This window comes from Lampetra planeri, chromosome 8 (assembly GCF_965212315.1).
Source record: "Lampetra planeri chromosome 8, kcLamPlan1.2.h2, whole genome shotgun sequence".
NCBI lineage: Eukaryota > Metazoa > Chordata > Hyperoartia > Petromyzontiformes > Petromyzontidae > Lampetra > Lampetra planeri.
The window spans coordinates 10,593,191-10,620,568 of record NC_136114.1 but is presented as its reverse complement, the minus strand read 5'-3'; the positions used below and the strand labels follow the sequence as shown (position 1 = coordinate 10,620,568).

General features: G+C 40.8%; 1 protein-coding gene across 1 annotated transcript in view; it reads left to right on the top strand.

Annotated features, from left to right (window-relative positions):
* The window catches only part of SND1 (staphylococcal nuclease and tudor domain containing 1), a 220,360-nt gene that overhangs the window by 42,018 nt on the left and 150,964 nt on the right, over positions 1-27,378 (top strand). Inside the window, exons 8-12 of the mRNA XM_078596968.1 lie at positions 776-882; positions 8,667-8,757; positions 10,124-10,237; positions 13,441-13,530; positions 20,177-20,277. Of these exons, the coding sequence (XP_078453094.1) occupies positions 776-882; positions 8,667-8,757; positions 10,124-10,237; positions 13,441-13,530; positions 20,177-20,277 (503 nt within the window). The remainder of the gene's footprint in view (positions 1-775; positions 883-8,666; positions 8,758-10,123; positions 10,238-13,440; positions 13,531-20,176; positions 20,278-27,378) is intronic.

Here is a 27,378-nt window from a genome sequence, read left to right as displayed (position 1 = left end):
TTGCTGCGCTGCAAACCCGGCAACCTGAGTTCGATTCCCGCTCGCGGCCAACACCAGTGATCATTATCTTAACCGGTCCTGGGCCTACGCTCGGTCGACTCAGCCTCAAATGAGTACCTGGTGTGGTGTGTAAACATCGCCACTAGTAGGGAGATGAAGGCGGCCGGGCGTGGTGCTGACCGGCCCACCTCCTCGTGTGCCGTGCCGGCCTTGCTAACTAACAACACTTGGCCCGGGAGTATGTTTAGGCTATTTGGGGGATCTATCTTCTTGGTTCTTTCGGTAAAGTCACGAAAGAACCAAGACGATGAATCCCTGCAGTCACGAAAGCTTTAAATCGATATTTGGGGGATCTTTGTTTTTTATATAATGTTGTTGGAAAGTTTAGTGTGTAACAACATGGCAAAGGCACAGGTGCAATGCGTACTCATTGCAGCGTGCTTTTAATGTTGTAGTAGTTCCCATAGACGCTGTCTTCCTCTACACTCGCGCTCATATTTATGAGCGCTTGCTCCGTGGGCCCCAAACAGTAGAGTCATATTATATTTCAAAAAATATATTTCACAGTTCATTTATTTTGAAATGTGATTGAGAAAGTGGTCATGCATACTCTAAAATGAATAAAATTTGATGTGGTCTCCACTTGTTTTTGTCCGTGCTCGCCAACCATTTTAATTCAGCGATCAGCGACGACGACGATGATGATGATACATAATTGTTATGTTTTAAAAAAATTTTATATTTTGTGTGCTTTTTGATTTCCCTTCTCATTTAGAATGGGAATATCACAGAGCTCCTCCTCAAGGAAGGCTTTGCACGCTGTGTTGACTGGTCGATGGGCATCTACACACAAGGCCCAGACAAGCTTCGAGCTGCTGAGCGGTATGATCAACACTCTACAGTGCATCGACACAACACACCGATCTGTATGAAGCCGTTACTAAGCTTACGGTCTTGTTTTATTTTCTCACGGAGCCCCTGATAGCAGCAATGCACACGACCCTGTGCATTGCCTTGCCTCGTCTTATTTTCTTTCTTTGTGTGATTTATTACTTTGCACATATGTAATTTTAAAAAAGCGCCATTTCCTTGAAATATTGCCGGATTGTAATGAGTTGTGTGGACCTGCTACAACAAACATGGCTACATTGTACGTTTTATTATGGGAACAGTATATTTTTTGAAGAGTCAAGATTACAAATGGGAGGTTTTGGAATTTGGTTTAATTTGTTTAGCTATCGATGGGATTTTTGTTTTGAAAATTAATAATTGTAAGGAGGTCACGAGCACACAGAGACCTAAAGCAAGAAAATGACATCTGGTAAACCTGCGACAGTCATGTCTGCATTAAACAAAGAATACACATGGCCCATGTAAATAGAAATGCAGTCGTGTTCTATGGTGGATTGTTCCCTTCTCAAACAACCTCGATTGTGCTTTCCATTATTTCCACCGAAGCATGGTAAAACAAAAAAAAAATGTCAAGGCACCTGAGATAAATATTATATCATGTTGAGTGATGTCATGTGTTGATTCTTCAGGCACTGAACATAATTCATTTCCAGTCAGGTGCTGTGTTAATTTAAACACATAATATAGTAAATGTAAAACCCTTCGCTTTTCTTTTTGAAAATGCATTTCTTTAGAACTGCTTTTTGTGTTTAGTTTGTCGACCTTCGCCCACACCTCCCATTAGCACGGTTGGCTACGTACGGTGCAAAAGAAGTTCACCATACATATGCACATTTATGGATGCTGGCTCTGCACAATACATGTTAGTCATGACGGGTTGTTTGGCCATATGTCACCACACTGATCACTGTGAGTTGTTGAAAGGTGGGGTGCCCACAACCGTTTGAGGTATTGCTCGACACTGACATTAGCCATGGCCAGGAACAAGAGCTCCGGTTGAATGTACGTTGAACTTCTTTCGCACCGTACGTAGCCAACCATGCTAATCGGAGGTGCGGGGGAAGGACCACAAACTGGACACAGAAAAGGCAGTTGTAAAGAAATTAGTTTTCAATCTAGTTGTAAAAGTGCACAGCTCTGGTGGCTTTCTAATATCGGAAGGAAGAGCGCTCCAGATGGCCGCAGAAGCGCACCTGAAAGCGTACGACGCATTGACCGTCTTTGTTGGATAGCTACCTAAAAGCCGCTGCGAGGATGACCAGAGTTCGTGTGATGGTTTATGCTCCTTGACGAGATCAGCAAGGTTTTGTGGTTCATTTGTTGCAAGCACTTTGTGTGTAATGAGTGCGACCTTAAAGGTTGCCGAGTGCATATCCACATTGCACCCATCCAGTCTGGCAGCGCTCCGTGCACCATATGTTGTTTTATCGCTTGATTCTATTAAGAGTTTTTTGTTCGTAAATGTCGACAATGTTGCGAATGTGAAATTAGAAATTAACGCTTTTGTTTTGTGATCTTGAGATTGCAAAATGGTAATTGTGTTGCACCCAGCTGCGTAACGATTCGGCAGTGCTTTTTAGAAAACACCTTTGACAGATGTTAATTATTCTTTTTTACATTTGAACAATTTTTCCCCTATTGGCTAACATTTGGAGTATTACCTCAAATGTTTCACAATGCTTCTGCCATTGGAACAGATGCACAATGCATTCATAAGCATTGTTGTTAATTTTAAACAGTGCACACCGAAAGTCACCTAACAATATGTTCCTTCGGAAACAGTAAAGTTTTCACATACGTAGTGTTTAGAATATATTCGAGGTTATTATTGGTTAAATGTAATTTTATTGATAATATTTCATCTTTGGGTGGAGGGCAATGGCGTGGCCGTTCAGTGTGCTGCACTATCAATCCGCTGACTTGAGTTCTATTCCCGAGCGTGGCTCACGTAAGCGGTGGAGCGCGATAATTTAAGACCGGGAGCCAGAGCAGAGCCTTACCATTCTGGCGAATTGCCCGATGATGCTGGATGCAATTACCAGCGAAACGTCGTACTCAAAATTGTAAAGGTTGTGGTTTCACGCTTCAACACACCGGTGGGCTAAAGCAGTGATCTATTTGTCCTTTGTCAACATGACACTTTTTTACTGATTGGCCATGTCGGGTGGTGGAGGGTTACGACACATTTATAAATAACGCGATCTAAACCCAAAAACGTTGATTATGAATAATATTGTTCGCGAAAGCCTACGTGTTAAACCGAATTTAAACCGGTCCTGTGCCTCCGGCTTCTCAACCGCCACTGTGTAGCGTGGCGAAGTATGGTCAAGCACAGCCCCCTGCTGCTTGACCTCGTTCACAGGCTTCCATCCAGCAGTGGATGGACAAAGGTGGCCTGTCATTTGTTTAAAGGGTTGGGTTATTTTGTTTACTTAAAGCGCTGTGAGGCCCTATGTTAATGGTGCTGAATAATATCGAGTTTCAGTTAGCCAGTTATTATTTTGTAAAATATTAATTTGTTGTTTTAATTCCATATAGTGAATGATATTTTTCGTATATTGTGGATGGACATTGTTTGTCTTCATACGTGTGTGGAATATTTATTGTTGAAGAGTGTTCAATTCCACTGCTTTGTAAAAAAAAATCATGGTTATTCGCAACGAGTTGCTGGACCGTTTTTTTGCCAACCTGAACAAAAACCTAGATATATATTTTTAGCTATTGTGCAGAAACTGATGAAAAAGTAAAATTCTACTGCTGGAGCATCAATACAAACTTGATAGTAATCGGATGGTAATGATTGTTGCATGGTAACTGGCCTATTACTTTCTGCAAGAGGTAATTTTATCTCCAATGGGAGGAATAATAGCCACGTGTCTACAAAATGAACGTTTTCACTTGCACATTCCTTAATTTAGGATTCTGACTTTGGTCATGGGAGCGGTAGACTTGCACCACCGAATGAGGAATCGGTAATAGAGGTTTCCCCAATTAGATGCTTTAGAAATATACATCCAATGTGTGTGTTTTATTTTTATTTTCCAAAGCAATCTTCTTTTTGTTAAACATACAAATGCACAGCGCACTCCCAAGGGCACAACTGGAGAAATATGCACACAAACACAAAAAACATACGTTTAGACAAATTGTGTCGTCAGTGTACATGTGAGATGAGAACGGAGGTGACGAGCACACAAGTGGGTGATGTTTGGTAGACAAAGGGGAGCCAGCTCCATTGCAAAATGTATGAAGAAGATGGAGCAAGTTAATAAAATAATATTATCTTAAGGCTGTCCAATTAACTAATTTAATCTTTCATCACATTTAGGTATTCAATTTTAGCTGTGTTTATATTTTCAGCAAAGGTAGAACAAAGGTAGAAAAAAAAACAGAACCAGGATCGCTGAATTTGGTAGAGATGAGTAGGGAAAAACAAGCAACTTAATGTGAGGCTCACTTGAAAAGCGTCAACGTTGTGTGCTTGTCTCAGAAAACTGAACTCGTGTTGTGCCTGAGCGGTAATTGCAGTGTTAAATAACAACGCTCTTAGTTCCCTTCAAAAAATATGTTATCAAAACCCTTTGTTGGCCCTCATTTCAGAGCCATTTCTCAACTTTTTAAATTGTTACATTATAATTTTTTATTCCAATATACTCTTAGCGCTGTTAACATTTTGTGTGTAATATTGCATTAAATGTTCTGTTTACTTGAATCAGTTATTTATGTCATTCTATTTTACCGCTTCTTTATAGGTGATTTTCATTTCTCTTATGTTGGTAATGCATGTTTTCTATCAAATTGACTTGTTAATATATCATTTAAATGGGCACTACATTTCTAAATGTAAAATTGTGCGTCACTTTTGTCATATTGTTTTGCTGTTTGAATGCACTTGTATTAAATTGAACACATTTATCAGTAACATATGTAAGAGGCTGATTCAGGCAATCTTCATAGAAGGGTCATTGCCAAAACCATTTCCTATTATATATTTTGTGTGTTTTTTTCCCTTTTAGGAACAATGTTATTGACAGATGTATTGTTGGTTATTTGTGCGTTTGCACCATCGTCAAATGCAAGAAGTGCGAGAAAAAAGTGGTTGTATTAAATGTGTTATATTTAACATTTTATTGACCCGGGTTTTTTTTTCCTCTTGAGAAAGTAACGTTCGGGTCTTAATTGGCTCTCACCTTATTATACATAAAGGTCCTCTGTCCAAACAAAAAATAAAAACGCTTACAATTTAAGGATTGAAATGTTATAAATAGTGTCATGTTCAGTTTCTCTTGCTTGCAAAGTCGGATTTCTTTCCACATTGGTCACTTTTTTGGGAAATTTTATTTACAAGAAAACTACTTTATTTTAGCTTGTTTTAGAATTATTGTAAAATAATGTGTATTGATGTTTCATCACTGTTATTAAATCCAAATACAAAGTGTTCACATATTTTAGATGCATCTAGTAATTAAATGGCAGAAGCGATATTGAAGAAATAATTGCCAGTGCATGTTTTAACTGCTGACAATAATGTTTTTTTCCACTTCCAAACATTAGCTTAAGCGGAGTTCATAGTTGTTGACGCAATCAGGCTTACACTTTCAGCTTCTTTTTTAGAACGAGATTTTCACTTTGAAATTGCATTTACATCTTGTAAAAAATTGTTTATTTCCACTTAAAATTAAGTCCGGATAGTTGTCAAAAAGCACATGTTTCAGCGTACTGCAATGGGCAATGCAATTTGTATATGCATAATAAAAGAGGCTAGCTATTATAAGTCGATTAGCCATTACAAAGGACTTAATTTTTTTTTCAGGCAGTGAGTGACATTGAGCATACACATGCGGTGGGTGAGAGTTCGCATACTCAGGCAGTGAGTGACGGCCGCATACCCAGGCAGTGAGTGACAGTCAACACACCCAGGCAGTGGGTGACAGCATACACATGCATTGAGTGACAGTCAGTGGGTGACAGTGTACACAGGTAGTGGCTGAATATTACAATTGATTGTGCATAAGAACGAGTTGAGGATTGCTCGGTAATGGGCTACCGAATAAACTGAACACACGAATTTGTACACGACCACTCAGGAAAACAACACTTCACTCGTGGCACACAATAATTGCACGCAAGTTGGGTGGTGTGAACTAAAATCTAAGCCATATCATGGATTTGAGAAGGCTGTTAATACAATTTATTTTTTATTTAGCGGATTTATAACCCTTATTGGACGCGTATTGTGTTCTAAATTTGACATTTTCACGGACATGTCTACAAAGCGGCTTTCAGCACTTTACACTCCTTGTTTTTAAGGTGTTGCATTTTATCAAATTGGATTTAGACTTTACACTTTGCAGTGATGATATGCCATAAACAACAGCTCCTAATACCGAATGCTCCGGTTGGTTGGGCAGTATTAATATTAACTAATTGGATACAAATATTAAGTATAATTACTTAGTTACATAGAAATATTCAAAAGATAATTACGAGCAATGTTTATAATCTGTGGATAATATACATCATCAAGTAATAGCGGTTCTTGCTGAATTTTGCCACTGAATATCGTTAAATCAAAGCAGCGGAAATTCCACATTTCCTAAAAACATTCCTTTGTTCTGGTTTGCGCGTTATCCTAAAGCGATATTTAAAATGTTGACGTATTTTGTGCGGTTTCCTTTGTACACAATCGAGTACTCAACACCAAGTGTATGCTTTGAAAGCTGGGTAATCTGGCATAGATTTCATGCCAGCTTGTTTATGATGCCGACATCGACAGATGTATTTAGCAAATTAAACCGCATACCATTTCTTGTTTTCCACTTTCCCAAGACCTCAACTTTAATCCACCCTTTGCAATGAATGTAATTTTACATGTATTTCTCAGTAAAATATTAATTATTTAAATGACTCCGACCACTATTCCAAGGCAAAGTTATGGAACTGTATGATTACGTCTTCAAAGTTTTCTTTAGAACATGACTTTGCTCAGTAGGCCTTCATCTGTCCTGATTACATCTTCCTCACAAGAAAGCAATATTCTCTGCTCGACAGATGCCAGTGTTGGATATACAGTCACATGAGAGCTCACACCATTCCCTTCCTTGCAATTTCTTTTTTGGTGAACGTTATGACTCCAGACACCAGGCTGCTATAAGATACTATAGCATGTCAACATTTAATGTTTATGGTCTCATTCTGGTATCTTTCTTTTATCTTCTGCCTCTTGAAGCACCTTTCGTCCTTGCCGATAGACATGGCAGCAGTTTCCAAGCCCTCTCTGCCCGTTAAAGTAGACAACGCTTGTTAAAAGTATTTCTTTCTCCTTATGAAACTAACGTAAAACAATCATAATTGACGTAAAAATATGCACCTCGGTAAAATAATTTGAGCACCATCAGCTGTAATTCATCCACTGATAGATGAACACCTACCAGAGTAATTGACGTCTCTCACGGTCTCGCATTGCAACAATCCAATTTAGCTCCCGTACTTGAGATGTTCTCGTTGCTCCATCTCCATGGTGGTTATTCCCACGTTCCCTTCTTTGACTGCCACTTTGTAATTTCTCTTGACTACTGGCCATCATCCCTTTTAGTGGCATGTCCTGCCCAAGCCCACTTATATTTCTTAACAATCGGCACGATGTGTTCCTCTTTCTTGTGTCTCATTGTAATTCCAACTGTGTAACTCTTCATGCACCGTTGCATACTTTACAGCGTTTGTTGTATTTTTACTCCCATGTCCATGATTCTGATCCATATGTCATAGCGAGTCATTTTCACCGAATATTAAACGGTTGTTCTTTCACCACATTGGTGGAATCATTTGATTTCAAATATTGTTTTATGTCTTGCCTTAATTATAACATTCCGTTTCAGTTATTGATCTGCATTACAAACAGCTGAAGGATTGAAATGCCTCACTTTTAATGAATACGTGGAAATAACTTTCCTTATGAAGCCAAAAGTAAGCTTAATAGTTTTTCAGCAATAGACACATTTTTAAGTTATTAATTTTCCAATGTGACAATGTTGGACACGCTTTGGCGATGGTTGCTATGAGTTTTTGAAGCAGACATTTCACATGCGAAGCTGTGGCCATGTGTCTTGGGGTCGCAGCTTCATCATCTGCCTGTTGTCTTCAGTCTAGCACAAGGAGACGCTAATGTTTCGTGGTGTATAAAACGGAATTTGGGAGGTACTCAAAGGTTCAATTTTATTTTAGACAAATGTACTGAATTTCATATCACTTTTGTAAACTGTATAATGAAGTTTATCGCAGCCTGAGAGTTGCTTTAAAATTTAAATATTTTTTAGTACACACAATAAAGATACTTCATGATTTTACATTCTGAACTTAACATTTTTCAAATTTTTTAATTTTTGGTTCAACATTCTTATTTTTCCACCTAAGCGTTTTTGGATCTATAATTCACGTGTAGGGTCTTTATTTGCTGAGTTCTGTAGTTTTTTTTCTTCACACAGTTTCTTGTCTTTTTTTGGTTGCATTTGTCCTTGTGACATTTTGAAAAAAAAAAGTGAAAAAAAGAATCCTACCGTTTCTTTGATTCCATGTTGTCCTGTCAGTGCCGATAATTTTTTCCTGTCACTCACAATCTCTTTGCATCGCCGCGCTCTCCCTACCCGTCCGTGCGTTAGGTGGCTGTCCACTTGTTTTAGCCCCTGCCCTCCAGAGTGTTTTTTGTTGCACGTCTCACCCTTATTGCCCCTGCCCGTGTGCATGTGTCTGCCCAGAATTGCCAAGGAACAGAAGCGTCGCATCTGGAAGGATTACGTGGCACCAACGGCCAATTTGGACTCCAAGGACAAGCAGTTTACGGCCAAGGTGCGGACGCGCCAATCGCTGTTGTGGTTAGCAGCTGGGTTAATCGATGAAAGCAATGCCTGCTGAATGTTCAGCCTGGTGACATCCAATCATAAAAAAGTGACTCTGATAATTGAATTTTTACAGTGCCCAAAAGCAGGTGCATGTGAAAAATGGGTGCACAAAATAGTTCTTGAAAATTTAAGAGCATTTTCATATTGTTATTGTAAAAGCGGCATGCTTGTTAATTTAATGCCCGCCAAGTTATACAATTTCCTTGTGTGTTGCCTTTTGTTAATTCTCTTGATTGTTCAGTAGTTGTTAAAACACATTGGGGTGCAATATTAATTTGAATAGTGAAAGAGTGCAAAAATGAAATTTTAACCTCAACATATAGTTTACCTTTACAGTGGAGGATGTCCTTGGCTGGGTACATATTGAATGGACAAAAATTTCAGCCCCCGAAAAAAGTGGGTATTCTATCAAATCGGCAGTGGCAGGTTTGCCACAGCAATCTATCATTGTGACGCTTCAGCTCCACTGTGGCAAGTATAAATGAATGAGACTGCACCATGTCAACTTAACTTAATTTGACTATGCAGACCAATGTTCTTAAATTACCCAATCTTATTTATTTACCTAAATGCATTCACGAGACACTGTCTTGACTAGTTGAAGTTGCATTTTAAGCCAGTTTCACAGCCAACTACATTTTCCAAAAAGTGTTACCACTCTGCTCTGTGAGAATTTAAATACATATTTTGGTGTTAAAACAAGTTACACGTTTTAACAATTGTTAACTGTTCTTTTGCCATTTAACGAGTGGAAATGATTATCAGCAAGTATACGTTCCAGTGAATTATCGATGCAACTAATTGAATTGTGAACTTAGGTTATTAATTTATAACACCGATGCATGTGCCAGTTCAGCCTGATACTGTTTGCTGCTAAGGCACACGCTTAGAGTAAAGATTTTCAACATAGCTTTCGAATTGCATTTTAAAATTAAAGAATATGCTTTGGCTTGATACTTTCTATCTCGTAAATGTAATGACTCCTACTAATGTAGCGTTATTTAATGCGGGGAGATTATCACGTGGTGCTTCAGGATGAGCCAAAATGCAAGTTGCTTTAGCTGCATTAAAGTATAATTTTAAAAAGTGTGATTAACACCTCTTGTATACAGTTCCTTTTCTTTGGCATACGGATTGCATTTTATTCTGATAAATGGTTCTCAGGAGGGCCCCTATTCTGTAGTTGCCTGCTGTGGATGGTGGCGTGCTTTATTGTGCTTGCGTGGTGCATCCTGGTGAATGTATTGTGATGCCATGAAACCGAAACAATCGCTAACTGATGTACCCCAACGCTATTTTGGCTTTTTGTGCAGGTGGTGCAAATCCTAAATGCGGATGCCATTGTGGTGAAGACCAATGCGGCAGAGTTCAAGACGATCCACCTCTCGAGCATTCGTCCGCCCAGGATGGAGGAAGGAGGAGGGCAGGTGAGGAGGCCCTGCGTGAGATGGGTGTTAGAAGCATTTTGACCCGCAACTGCAGTTGGCCCTTGACACAGCCCCTGCCATGCGATTTGAAATGGACTCTGATCTTTGCTACTGAGATAATATGACACGTGTGAAAGTACCTTCTTGTTTGACCATTAGATTTCACTTGGAAGTAAATACGGTCAATGAAAAGTTTCAAAAAGCATATACATACGCACATACGCATGTGCATCAAGTACGTTTATGTAAATATTTACAAATCCCCTGGAATCTTGTGTTTGTATAATGGTCATAACACTGATCCTACAATGTAGAGGCCACAAGTTATATATCCCAGTGCCCAGTCGAAGCAATCGGAAAATTCCTTTAATCTTCCTGATTCTTTTCACCCAACAGAAGTATAAATGCGTCCCCTACAGTCGATTGACATGCCAGGTGTGGTCAGGTAAATTATGGGTAACCCCACATTTCCAAAGATTTGTGGCTAGTGTGGAAGAGGAGGCCAAAATACACTTGGGGGTGGGGGGGGGGGGGGCTTTAGAACTTTCTCAAGAGGAGGTTCATCTGTCAGCAGTGGTGTGAGCAAGCAATAAGCAAGCAATTGCAGGGCTTGCTCCTACATATCTCCTTTTACAAATATTGTGCGCTGCTGGTGAGAGCGCTGTTCGCGAGCGCTCGTTTTGGTTTGGCATGGTGCATTGGGGGAGGGGCTGCCTTAGTTTCCGTGGTGTGGAAGTTGGCACACGGTACCAAAGGTACTCCGTTACAAAGTAAGCAGAGTCGATTTGGTAGAAGCCAATCCGAACGTAAACGCTCGGTGATCGCAGGACAGTGGCACTCGGCACAGCGGGCTACTCCCGCACACCGTCCGTCACGCGCGCGCATGAACCCAGCACTCACCAGACATCCCGCATCTCTGCAGTGTCTGGACAGCTTTGCTTGTGTGTGTGTGCACTTTCAAAAATGGGGAATATTCTTTGGAGCAAGAAAGTGCTGTTACGCGCAGATTCCGTTATCTATCATGATGAACTCTCCAGCTGCTCGTGCGGGGGCATCGGTGTGTGTGGTGATAGTGATGTGGCGTGATGAGGTATGAGACACCGCTGGGTAAAGCATGGTTTGTTTGGGTTTAGTACATTATCCTGTTATATATTTACTGTGCGGAAGCAGTGCATGCATTGCACTGTGAGGCCTGTCAACCTGAGTTTGTATTCTGCTCACGGCTAATGTACCATACTTTACCATTTGGTCAGTGCGGTTTAAGTAGAGATGCGGGGGCTCAGAAGTATGGCACAAAAATGCATTTTACAGTCAGAACGTTGCTCTTGCAGCCCTATGGAAACATGTTTGTGCATGGTGGTCATCCAAGTAAATACTAACCAGGCTGAAACGTGCTTTCATTTTTGAGATCTGATGAGATCGGTGATTTGGTCATATCCTTAATGAATGTGTCAGTCTGGTACATTGTCTCCAGTCGTAAGTAATTTGTGTGGCAAATGGGGCACAGCACAGTGCGAATTATTTATGGACGTGTATTTTTATTGTTGTTTTAAACACTTATTCATAATTGTAGCCTGATTTTATAAAAATGTGCAAAAGGGATTTCGGTTGAGTTTGCGTTAAACTAGCTGCACGCTTGTCCTTCGGATGTGACTCTCCATCCGTACTTCCCTCCCACGCATCCCCCCAACTCCCCCCCCAACCCGCACTTCCCCTCGCTGCCCCCCCCACCACACCCCCCTCCCCCCCAACTCGCATTAGCCACTGCAGGGAAATCAAAGTTAGGACGTTGGGTTCATAGCACAGTGTACTGACCACTGAACCAGTGATTTAACCCCCCCCCCCGCGCCCCCCCTTCCCCCACATCAGTTCTTTGCCCCCCAAATTGGTGATCCAGGTACAAACTAATCTTCTTTGGCACGACTGACTAATGACTTGTAAAGGGGCCACTGCTGACTCGAGGTGTCATGCCCTGATGGCTTGAGGCTTTTGTAAAGTTAACCACGTCACAAAGCAGTGTCATATGTTTCGTAGTGGACAATCCATTGGAATTTAAGCCACTTGGAGCCATCTAGGTGCAAAACAGTTAAAATTAAAAAATTCTGAGTAATATAATGCATTTTTCCCCCATTGTTGCCACTGCAGCTTCACTGAAGCCTTTTGAAGCCTTTTTGGCATCAACCGCTTCACGTTTTCCACCGTCACGGTTCCGCATGACTTTAGTGCAAATGCTCGGGGCACCCGACTTGCTGAATTACGGCATTAAATTCGGCAAATCATCAGGTGTTCCGCTAACGATGAAAGAAAATTGTTTTTTTTTGTATGGCTGCATTGTACAGAGCTGAATAAGAGGCATTAACTGATTTTATTTTCACTCATGTTGATGGAGGTGATTAAAATTTTTGCTTCAAAATGTCTAACTCTTCAAGAGTTTAAGTTATTTATAAAAATTAGTTTAAGTGACTTTAAACAAAATGTCAGTGTATAGTGTATGTGGTTATTATCGGCAATAATAAATCTTGTTTTAAAATGTAGCATTTCACTAAATAAAAATTTGGTCATTTTGCTTATATTACAATTTTTTTAATACAGTAGGAAATTATTTATAATTTATTATACCTTAATATTAAAATCGTTACTTTTCTGTGTGAAATACCAACATTTTTTGTTGCACTGTTTATCGAGGATATGCGTATTTGTGTCATTGTAATTGTATTTGATGGCACTTGCAAAGTTTTTAGCAAATTTTTGTTCAAAGATTGTTCAATAGCATTGGCAGTTTTTCGTGTCATTCGGAATTGACGTTTTTGGCCACTTGTGCATTGTTTTAGCAGACAACAACATAATGGTGCATTTTGGCAAACAGATCACACCTGTGTGATCACTTACTCAGCTCAAAGACTGAGTGCTTGACATTAAAGTTCAGTGAATTGTTAAGCGAATACGGAGCACATCTGACAGTAAGATTGTGTACGCTATTTGAAAGCTCTTCTTGTGCCAGTTGTCATTCTCGAGTGTATTGCAAATTAATGCTAATGTGCCTCGATCAGATTAGTAATTGTCAGAATTATATTCTGCAAATTGACATTGTACACAAACTGCATGTCCACAGTCAGCCTGTATGTGTATGATGAATGGTCTCATTTTGTAATAAATAAATAAAGATTTTTTTCTTTTTTGCATGTGTGTGATTGTTAATACAGGACAAGAACAGAAGGCTACGTCCTCTGTATGACATTCCTTACATGTTTGAAGCTCGAGAATTTCTCCGGAAGAAGCTCATTGGAAAGAAGGCAAGTGTCTGCTACATTTCTTGCATACTAATGTACTGAGCAGAGGTACCGTGTGTTCCTGTGCGTAGTGCGCCATTACGTATACTGCATACTTGTACATGAACACAGCAATCATTTTGAACTCACAGTCATTGTGCGATCTGTGGGGGGGGGGGTGGAAGAAGCAGCTTTTTTACATTTATATTTATATATACGGCTGTATGGGCTCACAATTGTACAAGCCATGGTTTTATTCTGGGGCAAGGTAGCTGTCATGTAGGACACATTATTTTCAGCAGATGTTATGTCTGTGCAATCAGCACCAGCTGCAAGTCAGTTGGTGAATTGCATTGGGTTGGATACACCACCTATCACGACTGGCCAGTGTAAAAGCGCGAATCAATTTCAGATTTATTCTGGTAAGAAGAGCTGTGTGTGCAGCTCTGAACATTGCCATTTTTACTTGTACAAAATACCGCCACGGTCTCACGTTATTTCCGATGAGGTTGATCCAATTGATATATAATAAAAACATTATTTTGTCGCCTTTCATCCTGCTCCGAATATTTTTTTGTATGTTGTATTTTTACTCGGTCAGAGCTCCATTTTGGTGGCTTAACAACAGACTGCTCTTATGTCATGGGGACTACTGCAATAGTGTCAAGTCAGTAGCGGATGGGGGTTCTCAGTCCTTGCGTGTTTTGCTGCTCGTTTGGCATGATGAGGCCGTGTTTTTGCTCATGGTTTACTTCGGCACTACCATTTGTTGTGCCATCCCCTGAAACACACTAATTTTAACAGAGCACGTCTAAATTATTTACTCTGCGCACACCGTTATGGGTTGTTAATATTCACAAGACTTTGGCGCACCGAATTAGTAAATCCCATACGGCAATATATCCCCACCTTAGATACGTTCTTGCACTGCAGTACTTGCAGATGCAGCTATATATATGCACAGGTAAATTGCACCATACTGTGCAACATGCACGGTCAGAATGACAGCTTTGTATTTTTGTCGTAAAGTATAATCACGTACAGGCATGCTTGGCCACACTTTTTCCCGCGAAAGTTCTACTTTTTTGCACACAAGATTAGAGTACTCTTCGCTTAAAGTACATTGTTTGGAATGGACGGGGGTATAACGTGTGTCATGGAGGCTGATATCGAGAACAAGAGATGCAGCTCAGCATGGCCCTGTGCCATCCATCAACACTGCTGAAGACCAGCTGGGAGTTGGCAGGGGGCCACCATAACAAACGTTTCTCCTACTCAAGTCTGGCCTCTTCTAATTATATTCTGGTCCAATCAGCACTTTAAAAAGGGAACTGGCATTAGCGGTGGTGCAGTAAATGAGGCTGCTACTTTTAGGCCTTTAAAACAAAGAAGAAGATATTTGTGCGTTTTAGATGTCTTGCGAAAGAATAGAAAAGTACATGTACATACATGTGCAATATAGTTGCTGCTACTGCTGCGTTATCAATTAGTCTCAAATTAGTTCCGGAATAGTATCAACAGGATTCGTTTTGCCTTGGATTAAAATTATCATACCTTGCAAGATAAGGTGGGAAAAATATTGCTTCTTTCCTTCCTTCCACAAGAAAAAATATTATGACCTTTAGCTAATGCCTAAAGTAATTATATATGTATGATTCAAAATATTACATATCAATATTTGATTCTATAATAAGCCATTTCAGATTCTTTGCTCGTATTTAAAAAAAAAATTCAAAGCAGAATTAGCTAGATATGGCAGGACAGAAATCGGGTTTGTGACCCGTGTGCGTGGGTCCGAAAGTTAAGTACCCTTTGAGTTATATTCTTGTGTTCGTGGGCTTTCTGCGAGTGCCTTGTGTTTTCTTCGTAAAAACAACTTGTTAAAGGGAGCCTGTTAAATGTCCCAATGCAGCACTCCTGAAGACATTGTCTTGAGACTCTCGGTGAGGCTTTCCAGGGTAAATGAACATTACGTACAGTATGTGTACAGTTTTATCGAGGTTTTTGGGTCAGATTGTGTAAATATAAATGTGTTGTTAAACCCACCACCGCCCGACACAGCCAATTAGTAAGGTTTGTTACCCACTACATTTACATTGACAATTCGAGTACGACATTTCGCCAGGAATTACAAAATAGTAATTACAACTAGCATCATCAGGCGGACAGCCTGTGAGCAGACTACAGGTATTGCGATTTCTTTACCCAAAAACGGCAGGATGTACAGGCATGGCGTGCATGCATTATTTAAGTTGATTACCCTATGAAGAACCCAACCGGTAATGGATGTCCATTGTAATACGTTAACCCTCCCCCTGGCCTTCGCACCTGATTGGCTCACAAGTGATGACATCACATTTATCCTCTCTATTTAAGACCGAAGCAAGAGGATTTCTCTACAGCTCTGACTGTCCGCCTTCGTGATGCTAGTTGTAATTACTGGCGAAATGTCGTACTCGAATTGTAAATGTTGTGGGTTTGCTCTCCAACACAGCGGTGTTCTGAACTCGTAACGAATTTGCACGTTTTGTTTACGTGAACAAACCTTACTAATTGGCTGTCAGGTGGTGGCAGGTTTAACGACACATTTATATTTGTACGATCTAACCCAAAAAAAACTATTATGGAGTGTCTACAGTATGCATACAGCATATCATAACCCCCCCAAAAACCACCCCACATCCATTTTTCAGATGGTGAGAAAACATTGGTCGTTTTTGTCACCTTGGTTTGTTTCATTGTTGTAGCCTTTGCTGCGAGGCCCATTTTGGTTGCCAACCTTGCTAACAAGGTGATTGACCAATAAATGAACTTTCTTTGAAGAACCTTTCTGCTGCCATGACATTTCCCCCCCAAAGTGCAGACTCAACACATCAGGGCGGAGGGAGATGTCAAATGAAAATAGCTATATGCGCAATGCAAGAAAATTAATCTCGCTCAAAATGAAACGGCACAACTTTGGCAGGCAGATGGGGAGCAAGGATGGTGAGCTGTCTGGCAGGTATATTAACTAGGCTAGCCGTAACTCTATTTGTATAATTTATGTATGCACTATATTTCACTCAACTAAAATTACTCTAAAATATCGTATATAAGCATTCAGAGCTGGTGTTTGCATTATCCTTTTTATAGTACAATATTCCCAAGCTAACATTGTTATTGCTGAAAGTTGCTGTTAGTTAATGCATCCAGATGTTTGGAAGTGATAAGCTATCGGGCTAAAATGGAGTTTAAAATGGAGGTTGGACCAGGGATGCCATTTTTGAGGCCTCACAATAAAGAAAGAGCTTAAAGCCTGATCTTGGTGAATTTTAAAATTGCTTTTCTGGAAATGTTACGCATTTCACATCTTATGTTCATACACCTCCGGCGTAAACAAGTGGATGTAGTTTTATCTTACAGTTTCAATGTTTTTAAAACGAGTGTGCCAAGCTGCAGAAGAAGTAAGCATTTTTTCATACGACAAATAATGAGTAAAAAAATAGTTTTGTTGTTGCAGTCTTGAAATAAATAGTTGTTTGCTGTGCTTCCCTGGGTTAATGTATGCATAGTGTGACATCAGAGTGCCAGGTGGGTTTGTTGTTACTATGGGCTATGTCGCCTGCCGTGTATTTCCACGCACCAAAGCCCAAGCAAGGCACAAACAGTTGGCGTAATTGAGTATTGATGGCCTGATGATTGAGATTGACGTACAGTCGTTTTTCTTTCACGTCTATCAATATCATATAAATAAAAAAGGCAAAATTCCCAGTCTTGTTTAATGATAGCATTAATATGAAATACAGCTTAAGATATCGGTGCATTATTATGCCTAAAGTGCTCTTGGCATATCAAAATACTGAGTTTGTAACATACCGAACATTGAAACATTCATCGTTTGATTATGATTCAGCGTTTTTTCGTGCTGCTCTGTACACAGAAAATCTTGAAAATGAAAGAGATGAAATCGTACGTCCTGACACAGGTTTCAATTTGCATAAAAAAACCTTGATAAAACACCTAAACGATTTGTCAATTTTAATGTGCTTATGCCATACAGATTATACGGAAACATAAATATTGTGGCCTTAGAGTTATTAAGTGACCTTTGATTGTGCGATGTGATAAATATACACATTGACACTGCAAAAATTAATTCTGTGATCCAGTGTATAAAATTGTTTGGCCAAGGAGAATATTTTTCAGCAGCCGTGTTAGTGTAGCAATGGTGTCACTGGGATTGTGTGCATAAAGAAGAACAATAATCTTGAATTAATACATTATACAGACACGGACTGCATACGGATGCGGGGAAGCCACTAGCATTTTAAAAAGGCAATGGAGATATTGCATGGAATGTATAATTAATGAATGGGTATTGAAATGATTGGTTGTTTTTTTGGTACTTATTAATAGACCAAATGGGAATTGTGTGAAGCAACATGCATGGTTGTTTAGTCATCATGCTAATACATTTTTTATTGTATAAGAAAAGGAAGATGATATATTTATGTATATTTTTTCTAGTTACAAAATGTTCCGCGCACAGTGTAGATAAAGCCCTCAAAACACATTTGGTGTTTGTTGTTTGCGTTTAATTTTTCTGTGTAATTGCCTATCTTCTGGGCGCACTCGTCCCATCTGTAGGTCAATCTGTGGGCCGAGTGAAAATAATTTATTTTGGTAATGTTAGACATTTTTCGAGACAGCTGTCTGAAGGTCATTAAAATTCTCCGTTTGGGAAGGTGCCGAAATAGTAAGTTGCATGGAGGTAGGTAGCCGGTTTGGGAAATGTATTTATGATTAATTCTTCCATTTGTGTATGAATATTTATGATGATTATAATCGCATGAAATCCTGGTCATATGCGCTATTATCAGCAAACATTTGAGGTTATAATACTCCTGTGGAATACATTGAGACTCTCTTTTGTGCTCATTGTGTAAAAGTCCATGTCATTTGAATTAATATGCTTTGAAAAAAATACATTGAACAAAAAGTCACGTGCTCAGTCTCATGTGTAATGTAATAAAATTAAAAGACTTCAAGCAGCGAAAAAATGCAACAGTTCATTATCGAGCGGTTCAGCTCGAGAAGCAAAAAAGGAGCCCTGAGCATGGCTCCTAAGTACGTACGTCGCTCGCTCTGCTGGATCAGGGCCTCCCAATGCCACGCGGGTCTTTGGGATTATTTGCCAAAACTATATTGGAGACGTTTAGGAAATTAACAAACTGAATAACACTGATCAATTCCTTAAACAAGTTGCACATTATTGCAGCCTACTAAACAGAGTAAAAAAAAAAGTATACATTTTATGTCATATAAAAGTTGACGTAATTTGTGTATGTGAGAACGTTTTAATGGATTGTTGTCTGCCTTAGTCACGATATTGGAAGAGATGTACGTGCCCTCTTGGACCTTATAAAGTACACATTTTTAATATTGTTTGGTTTATTTTACACGAGCGTTGAGAATATTTGACCATGAACCCACGTTTATGATGCAATCGCAGCACTTACGAGCAGTGGCCGCGCAGTGGTGCCTTGGCTAGTGCATTGTGCAATAAAACCAGTGACCTGAGTTCTGTTCTCGGCTTTGGCTAACATCAGTTGTGAGTGAGATTTGAACTGGTTCTGAAGCTCTCTCCCTTCACCAACGCGCGTTGACCGGTGTGGCAAAGCGTGGTTCACAGCCCCCAATGACAAATACGGAAAATGATGTCTTTATCCAGCAGTGAATTAACAAAGGGTTGAAAATGCTTCTTAATATTGATGCGTTTATAGTGCATGCACCAAGAGCTGTTGGCAGCATTTTGTAGAATACGTCAAGTGATGAGACTAATTCAATGATGCCAAGAAGAGCGTGTAATTGTGCTTATGTTGGACAGGTGTCCGACGCTCCTGACGGACACAAACTTGAATTGCACATTTAAACAAAACACTTAATTCCAGAACATATCTATGGGTGTACGTAGGTTTGGGTCTGTGAAAATCGAAATGTTGGTCCTGTAGATATTCATGGCAATTTGAAATTCTACAAGGTCAGTGCTAGGAGGCTTTTATGTGGAGCCCTTTTGGGTTGCTTGTAAACATGCATTTGCGCACAGACAGTCCTCTTCCACCCATCTTTTAGCCCAAACGTCACACCGATGGATTTTCATTTCTCTCCCCAAACTGAAGGACAACCGCTAAGGACAATATTTTCAGAGTAAAAATGACCTTTAAAGGCTTTCCCAGCATTCTGACAGCACCAAGAGGAACTATTTTCATCAGGAATCCACAGCATTCTGCCAGCTATACAACGATTCATCCTGAAAAAGGAAGAGATTACATCAAGAAATTACATTTACATGACCCATGGGATGTGTCTGTTGTTATTTACACTGGTGCAGGGATGCATCGAACCACAGTGAAACTTTATTGAATTGTCCAGTGTAAATCACTTGTCTGTATTACAATGAAAAACTATTGTGAAATAAAGCGGGACACAGAAACACTTGGACAATTGCGCTCCACAGTAGCACCCCCAAAAATAATACGTTATTGCATGTGGGTGGACTATCTTTCTCGGTTATTGAAAGTAGCCTGCCTAGAATGTTCTGCACAAACACACTTTTATGAACTGTGTTCTACTTTCTGCTGTGGCCGCTGTGGGCTGCTGCTGCTGCTGCTGTTGTTGCGTGCGTGCGTAGGTGAACATTTCTGTGGACTACATTCGGGCTGCGTCGGCTGCCACGGACTCCACGCCAGCCTTCACCGAGCGGACGTGCGCCACCATTACAATCGGCGGAGTGTAAGTGGGGGGCCTGGGATCCAATTCTCTTTGCAGCCGTCGGCTGCGCTCCAGCGCAAGTCCTGCGTTGGGGACCTCGTGCTGCGTCGCACGCGAACTGTGAGCGCGGCGTTGGCTCTTCTCTGCGGCCCTTTCCCTGTGCGAGATAATTAAGTATGGTGACACTGCTCTTTAAGGATCATTCAGGATTTATGCGGTCAGCTGGATGTTAACTTCAATTTAGCTCTGACCTTCAGCTTTAGAAACACGGATGTGCGCTAATTTGATAAACCCTGTTGTTTTCTCAGCCACCATTTGAGGCCAACAATCCTTCTTCATGTAATATAAATGAGCAATCCTTAGCTAACTTTGTTTTGAAAGGCGTGTTACAGGCAACAGCTCTGGCGAGCATCTTCGGCTGGAAGCCGACACGGGTAAAAGTTTTTGCCAAAAATTGACAAAGATCGGCATTTTCCGTGCCTCGAGCCAGGCATCATCAACATCATCATCGTTGTAAACAACAACAACTGCCTCAACATGCACTGCCAATTATTGAGCAACAATGATGTGGAAGTATTTTGCTCCCTAAATGAGATAAATTTCTGTATTAAATTGCTCACTTTAAATTATAAATTATTCTCATGTCGGCAACACTTCCCCACCCCCCCTCCCCAGACGGCCCCCCCCTCACTTTTATATTGTGCACAGCAACACAGCTCTGAAGCTGGAGCAACACAGCTCTCGGCCACTACGCCCCTTTATGTTGGAATTTGCCTTGACCATTCCCAGCACCTGTGATAAAGTGTCTGCGATGGAGTGCGAGTGCTCGCACGGACCGATGTTCATAGGCACCCTCCCGACAATGACTCCGTTGTGTTGTCGTTCCCCCCCCCCACCCACCCACCCACCCTTGTGCAGTGTTGGTTTTTAAATCCCTCACTCGGTGGTCCATGAAAGTCAGCCCGCACCGGCTTTTGCTTCTGCCGGGAGCAAGATGGGTCCTTGGCTATTGCGGTGGCTGCAGCATTTTAAAATTGTTGGCTCTTTTATTTAGCGGTGTAGATTTAATAATTGCATGTTCCCGTTGGAGATTTGCGTGTGCGGATTAAACCGGCCGTCCTGTACCTTTTGATCACCCCACAGTGCTCGTTTCTCTCAATTATTGTGGAATATTCAAAGTGGGACCTAAATATTTTTTGAGAATTGATTCAAGAGAGAAAGTTGGAACTCATAAATAGACTAATTTATCTTTTTGAAGTAGATCTAATCTAAGATTTTGGTGCAGGTGGGTTCCCTTGAATGTTTCTTCTTGCATGTTAAAACGTTGTGGGAGTATTTGGCAAGGCAATGCGCTGGGTAGATTTCTCTTGAAACGTTTCCCCAAGGCTTTAGTTTTCTATCCAAGATGCGCGGCTTCTGGGGCTTCTGGTTGCTTACATTAGGAATGCATCGGCCAGGCTCTGCTCTCCAGAGGAGGCTGTGGGTAATATTGAGCTGCTACGTGTATGGGGGGGGGGAAGGAGTGTGTTTGCTATGTATCAATCATACGCATGATTGGCCTCGAGGCTGTGGCTGTGCAAATGCATTGCCACGTGAAGAAATTTTCCGACATCAGCTCGGTGTGTACCAGCGATGCTTTTGACCCCCAGTGCCGCCCTGTTGATGGCTTCATATTTCTGCCTAATTAAAAGTGCGGAAAGCTGAGCGCGCCGTTGCATTTGCCAAGAAATTATCACGTATTATATTCATCGCCTAAACCGGCAAATAAATGGTGTTATTTTTAAAGTGCTTAATGCTGCACAGAGATGTATATCTATTAAAGCATTACAAGCATTTGTATTACATTTCAATCTGATGGATACACTGTTCAGAATTTTAATATTTAGTTATTTGGAGGGGTTGGCTTTCAGCTTAGTATTTGTCTTTAAGAGCAGATTTTGTTTTTCATTTTTGGTCACGCTCACATGTACGTATGTGAAACTTCTTTTGAATGGCATGTAGCCAACTACGCAAAACGAACGTGTGGGATGAAGGACAACAAACTAGACATAAAAGTCAGTTCTAAATAAATTGAATTTTCAATCGAAATTTTAAAGTGCATATAGCTCCCAGTGGCTTCCGAATATGAGAGAGAAGACGAAACACAGGTATCCATAATAGAGCTTTTTTTGGGTTAGATCGTGAAAATATATAAATGTGTCATTAAACCCACCACCACCTGGCACAGCCAATTAGTAAGGTTTGCCTCGTAAACGGAACATGCCAATTAATTACTAGTTCAGCACACCTGTGTGTTCGAGAGTAAGCCCACAACATTTACAATTCCAGTACGACGTTTTGCTGGAACCAGCCGTATTTGGCGATTATCCACAATTGATCTAACCCAAAACAAAACCTCTTATGGATAATATCGGTCGCGAAAGCCTACCACGTGTGAAACTGAAACACACTGTGTAGAATCCACGTGCCCGTCGCGTGTTGGCGACGTCGCGATTTTTTAATGCTTCTCCGGGATATGTGCCCCCCCCCCTTGTCCATGGTTCCCCCGGTTCACAACTGTGGGTGCTTGATGAGTAACGTGATGTGGCAATTCCATCGGGAAATCCTGTTCAGGAGAAGAACTTTAGGGGGGAGCAAGTAGGCTGGCCCGATGACCAATGGCTGTGTAATAAGTGTGAAGATTTATGATGTGTAAGGAGACGGTGAAAAGGTGCAAAAGCCTTGTTTTTTGGGTGGTGGTTTTTTTGTTGTTGGGAAGAGGGCAAGAGGTTTTTGGCAATAAATCAAATCCTAGTGACGGAGGAGTCGAACAAAAAATTGTCCAGGGCTTTGACTTCAGTGATTACATAGCTCGGCCAAGTTGATATTTGGTCGTATTGTGTTTAACTCAGTGACAAATGTGAAAGCTATCAGTGGTTCAAACGATTAATTTTGCTTCAAACCATGTTTAGGTTTTAATTTCAAACCGTGTAGCTTGTGTAAAATTATGCGGTGCTTGAAATATATTGGTTATGCGGTGCGTTTTATGAATATAACCACTGATTTTATACATTGTTTTAAGGTGTTTTTTTATATTGGGGGAAGCAGTGGCACAGTGAAAAGCGCACTGCACTATGAACCCAGACACTCGAGTTCGACTCCCGACCATGGCGACTTCAGTGGCGAGTGATAATTACATCTTTCCTGGGCCCTTCCCACCGTCACCAACCCTCCCCCGCTCCACTGACCAGCGTGGCAAAACAACAAGCAACCTCTGTAACCAACACAGAATCGGGGAGGCCTTCATCCAGCGATGGATTGACATAAGGCCGTGAAAAATTGATTCTATACTTTTTTCCCCAGTTGTGTTAATGGTGAGGACGTACTTGGCCAGTAAGCATATTTTGTAACGAGCACACACACAGTTCACGTGTTTATATTCATGTGCAAAGTGTATATGTTTCATATACATACGCAATCAAACATATGTACGGTGTGTGTTATGCATATTGAAACTGACGGACAGTCAGACTGCATGCACTATTGTTCTTTGCCATCCCTCTGAAACATTTGCACCATACACGACTCTGTGTGTCTTCTGTTGTAATTTGACTGTACCGTATGCAATCGTTCTTCTTCACATCAATTAATTATGACCCCTTTCTCCCCTCCCTTGCTGCCCAGCTGCCTTGTGTTTATCCTCCTTTCATGATAACTCCCACCTAATATTCCTGTCACTGCATAGCCTCTTGAGAGATACCATTGTATCGAGATGCTTTATACATGCAAATTGTGCTTTTATGCCAAATCAAAAGGGTTAACGGTGTCGAAAAATAAAGTCGTAAGTGTTAGTTTGCACACCTTTAATATCACGGTTTCATGATACGTGGCATATATAATGGAGATGAAGGGACACGGTGACGGCTGTCAAGACTATCGCAAATACCGAGCGCCGCCTACGTGGGCTCGTTGCTATTTTACAAAAGAAAAAAAAACGGACGGTAGAGGCATATCCTCCACTACAGGGAACTTTTAAAAGCTGGGAAGTGCTCTTGAGAACAATATGTTCCCCTGTAAGAGCATCGTAAGGAAACAAGATGTTCACTACAAAAAGGTTCGTGGCTGCCTATTACGCAGTATCTGTAAAAGCAACGGGCTTAGCTATTAACCGTTGTGGTGTTGCACTTTTTCGGTGCTTACGTGCTGTAGTTTTGTGTGAACCTCAGCGGGTGTAATTAAAATGTAGAATTCGAGCCTCTTGCGCTGAATTTAAAATTTGCCTTTCATAAAAAAAGATAACGCGATGATGAAACATTACCTGCATGCCAACTGTGGTGTGAATAGAAAATTATACTTTCCACGTTCAGCTGGAATGACTTAGGGATTTTCACCTGCTGAATAATAGCAGCTCTTTGGTAATTAAAGCAAGAAGCATCGGCATTAGCAGTTGCAAAATATATTTCCACTGCGATGGTTGCAGGTGGGAAGATTTTGCTTCTTCCGCAGGTGCAAATTAATTCTCGTGATTTGGATTTCACGATTTGATTCACAAAATGATGCATTATAGTTCATGGTGTATGTCATAGCGGATAGTGAGCGCTGATTAAAAACGTTCTTTTTTAGGCACATTGGTATGCATGGAGAGAGAGATGCATGCTTGGAATTACATTGACAGAAAAAGGAACGCGTGGAATGGAGAGAAGATATGCGGGCTAATTGCACCATTCTATTTTTTTATTTTACCAGGTCAGGCCCACTGAGCTATGTAGCTCTTTTTCAGAAGCGACCTGGCCACAAATAATGGCTCAACGAAGTGACTTATGGTGTGGAAATGTGTTGCAGCCAAATACTCCAAATGCATGTTGATTGTAAATGTGGAGGGAAAAACCCGAGCACCCGGAGAAAAATCCACTTGACCACGTGGAGAGAGACGCACAGACTCCAAATATACAGGCGTCAGGGTCAGGATCGAACCCACGATCTCTTACATACCAGGCGAGATCTTGACTTAAAGCTTTCGTGACTGCAGGAATTCATATTCTTTGGGTTTTTGGTAAAGCCACCAGGTTAAATGTCTTTACATTAACAGGCTAAATGTCTCTGTAACAGCCACAGTTGCTCGTTTTCCTCGATGTGGCGGTGGTTTTCGTGTTGTTCGTTTTTCTTACATTGACATGCTAATCTCTCACAATACAATGGCCACCTCCACAGCTTCGTCGTCGTGGAGGTAGCCCAGCTCTCCGATCTTACATTGACATGCAAATTTCATCACTAGCCCCGCCCACTTCACTTATGGCCCTTGGGCTACACCCATCTCAAACCTTTATAACGCCTGCCTCGGCAGCTCTCCCGTTATATGTTTTCACCTGATGACGATTGCTTGTGTTGTGATCGAAACGTCGTGATATTTTTATTGTTTATTATAATTTTTCTTCTATCTACGTGGCTTTACCGAAAGACCCAAAGGAATATACCAGGCGAGGTTTTTAACATCTCGTCACTGTGGCACCCATTCAAACTATGAAGAAAAGAAAGGGTTGGTGAGGAGACATTTGTAAAATGTGGGATGGGTGACGGCTAGGATTAATGACGCAGTGGCGGCCAAGGAATGGAACACATCCGAGAGTACGTCCACCAAGGAGATGGAGCAACGAGGTCAGGTCGTGTGCAGGTGTCGGGTGGATTATTCTATTTTTGTGGCCATGAGAGATGGCAACGAATTAGAGAGGCCTTCATTTAGCAGTGAATGTATCATGGCCGATTATAAATGCATGTATACGCTTTAATGCTGGTTCAATATTGCAGGGTGCATCTTAATATTTTTTTTGTAAAATTGTCCTATTGGAATTTGGGATGTTTATCTAACAAACATTTAAACAATTATGGGAAACAACCTTGGAGCCTGCTTCTTGGTCATTTAAACAAACCTTCCTGCATACTAAAACTTTCATAACCATTGTTTTATGTTCAAAACGTTGGCTTTTGCGACCAATATCATGACTCAATTATGTAATGATTTATGAATAATTTGCAGTGATCTGTAAATCCACCGCTGGTTTTTGAAGGCCTTCCCCAACCCATGTCGGTCATTGGTTTTCACGCTGATCGGTGTGGGTTGGCGAAGGGGTTCCAAGACCAGTTTACATGCCACTTGCCTCTGATGTTATCCATCACTGGGAATCGTACACAGGTCATTGAGTTTAAAATGTAATTGTGCTAACCAGCAATACCACCTTTCCACCCCATTTAAATATCCCGGTGTGTGTTTTTTATGTACCTGATATCTAGAGACGTAATTTTCTCATAGTAAATTGCTTTCCCATTATAAAAGTCCATGGATAGTTAAGTCAAATCTGTATAATGTATTATTTTAAATGAAGCACGAGGCCTCTCCAAAATGTACATGAAGAATCGGTGGCAAACCTTGTAAGACAACAAACACCGCTGTTCACCACTAAGAAGCAGTGATGTGACCACGGCGTTTGTTCCAGGCTAAGTGGATCTTGAGGCGACGTTAAGTGTCGAAGGCTCACTGGCAGGAGATCACAAGACAAACCCAGGTGCTATGGGTTGATTTGCTAATATGACTGGCAGATGCACCTCCTGTGCTCAGGCCTTGTCAGATAGGCCTTGTAAGACAGGCTCTTACCAGATACGTTTTCTGATAAATTTCGTATTATGTTCAAAGCAATAATAATGAATAAGCATTTTTATAAATTCATCCTGTTCTCAAAACCTTTGCAGGTGCCCTTTTACAACCGTTAACACATTCATAAAAAAACATTATTTCTGAGCAAAGAATAACGATTTGGTGTTTAACTGGTACTGAAGTAAAACACAAGTTATATAGACAGATTATAGACCATAGGATTGGACACTGAAGTGTGTTGAAATGTTTTCTTTGACTTATTATTAAGTAATATTATTGTGGGCAGTTAGGGATATGAACCCCTATCTCAAAATTGCTTCTTTCTCTACATTTAAAATGATTAGCCCAAAGGCTGTTCCCTACATGCCAATTCTTTTATGTGTTCATGCCATTTCTTGTTAAAGCTGTAATGGAACTTAAAACCTCCTTTTTCTGTGAACAGCAGTGATGGTTTGTACCCAGGGTTTGGCTAGATTTCCCTCCCCGTAGCTCCG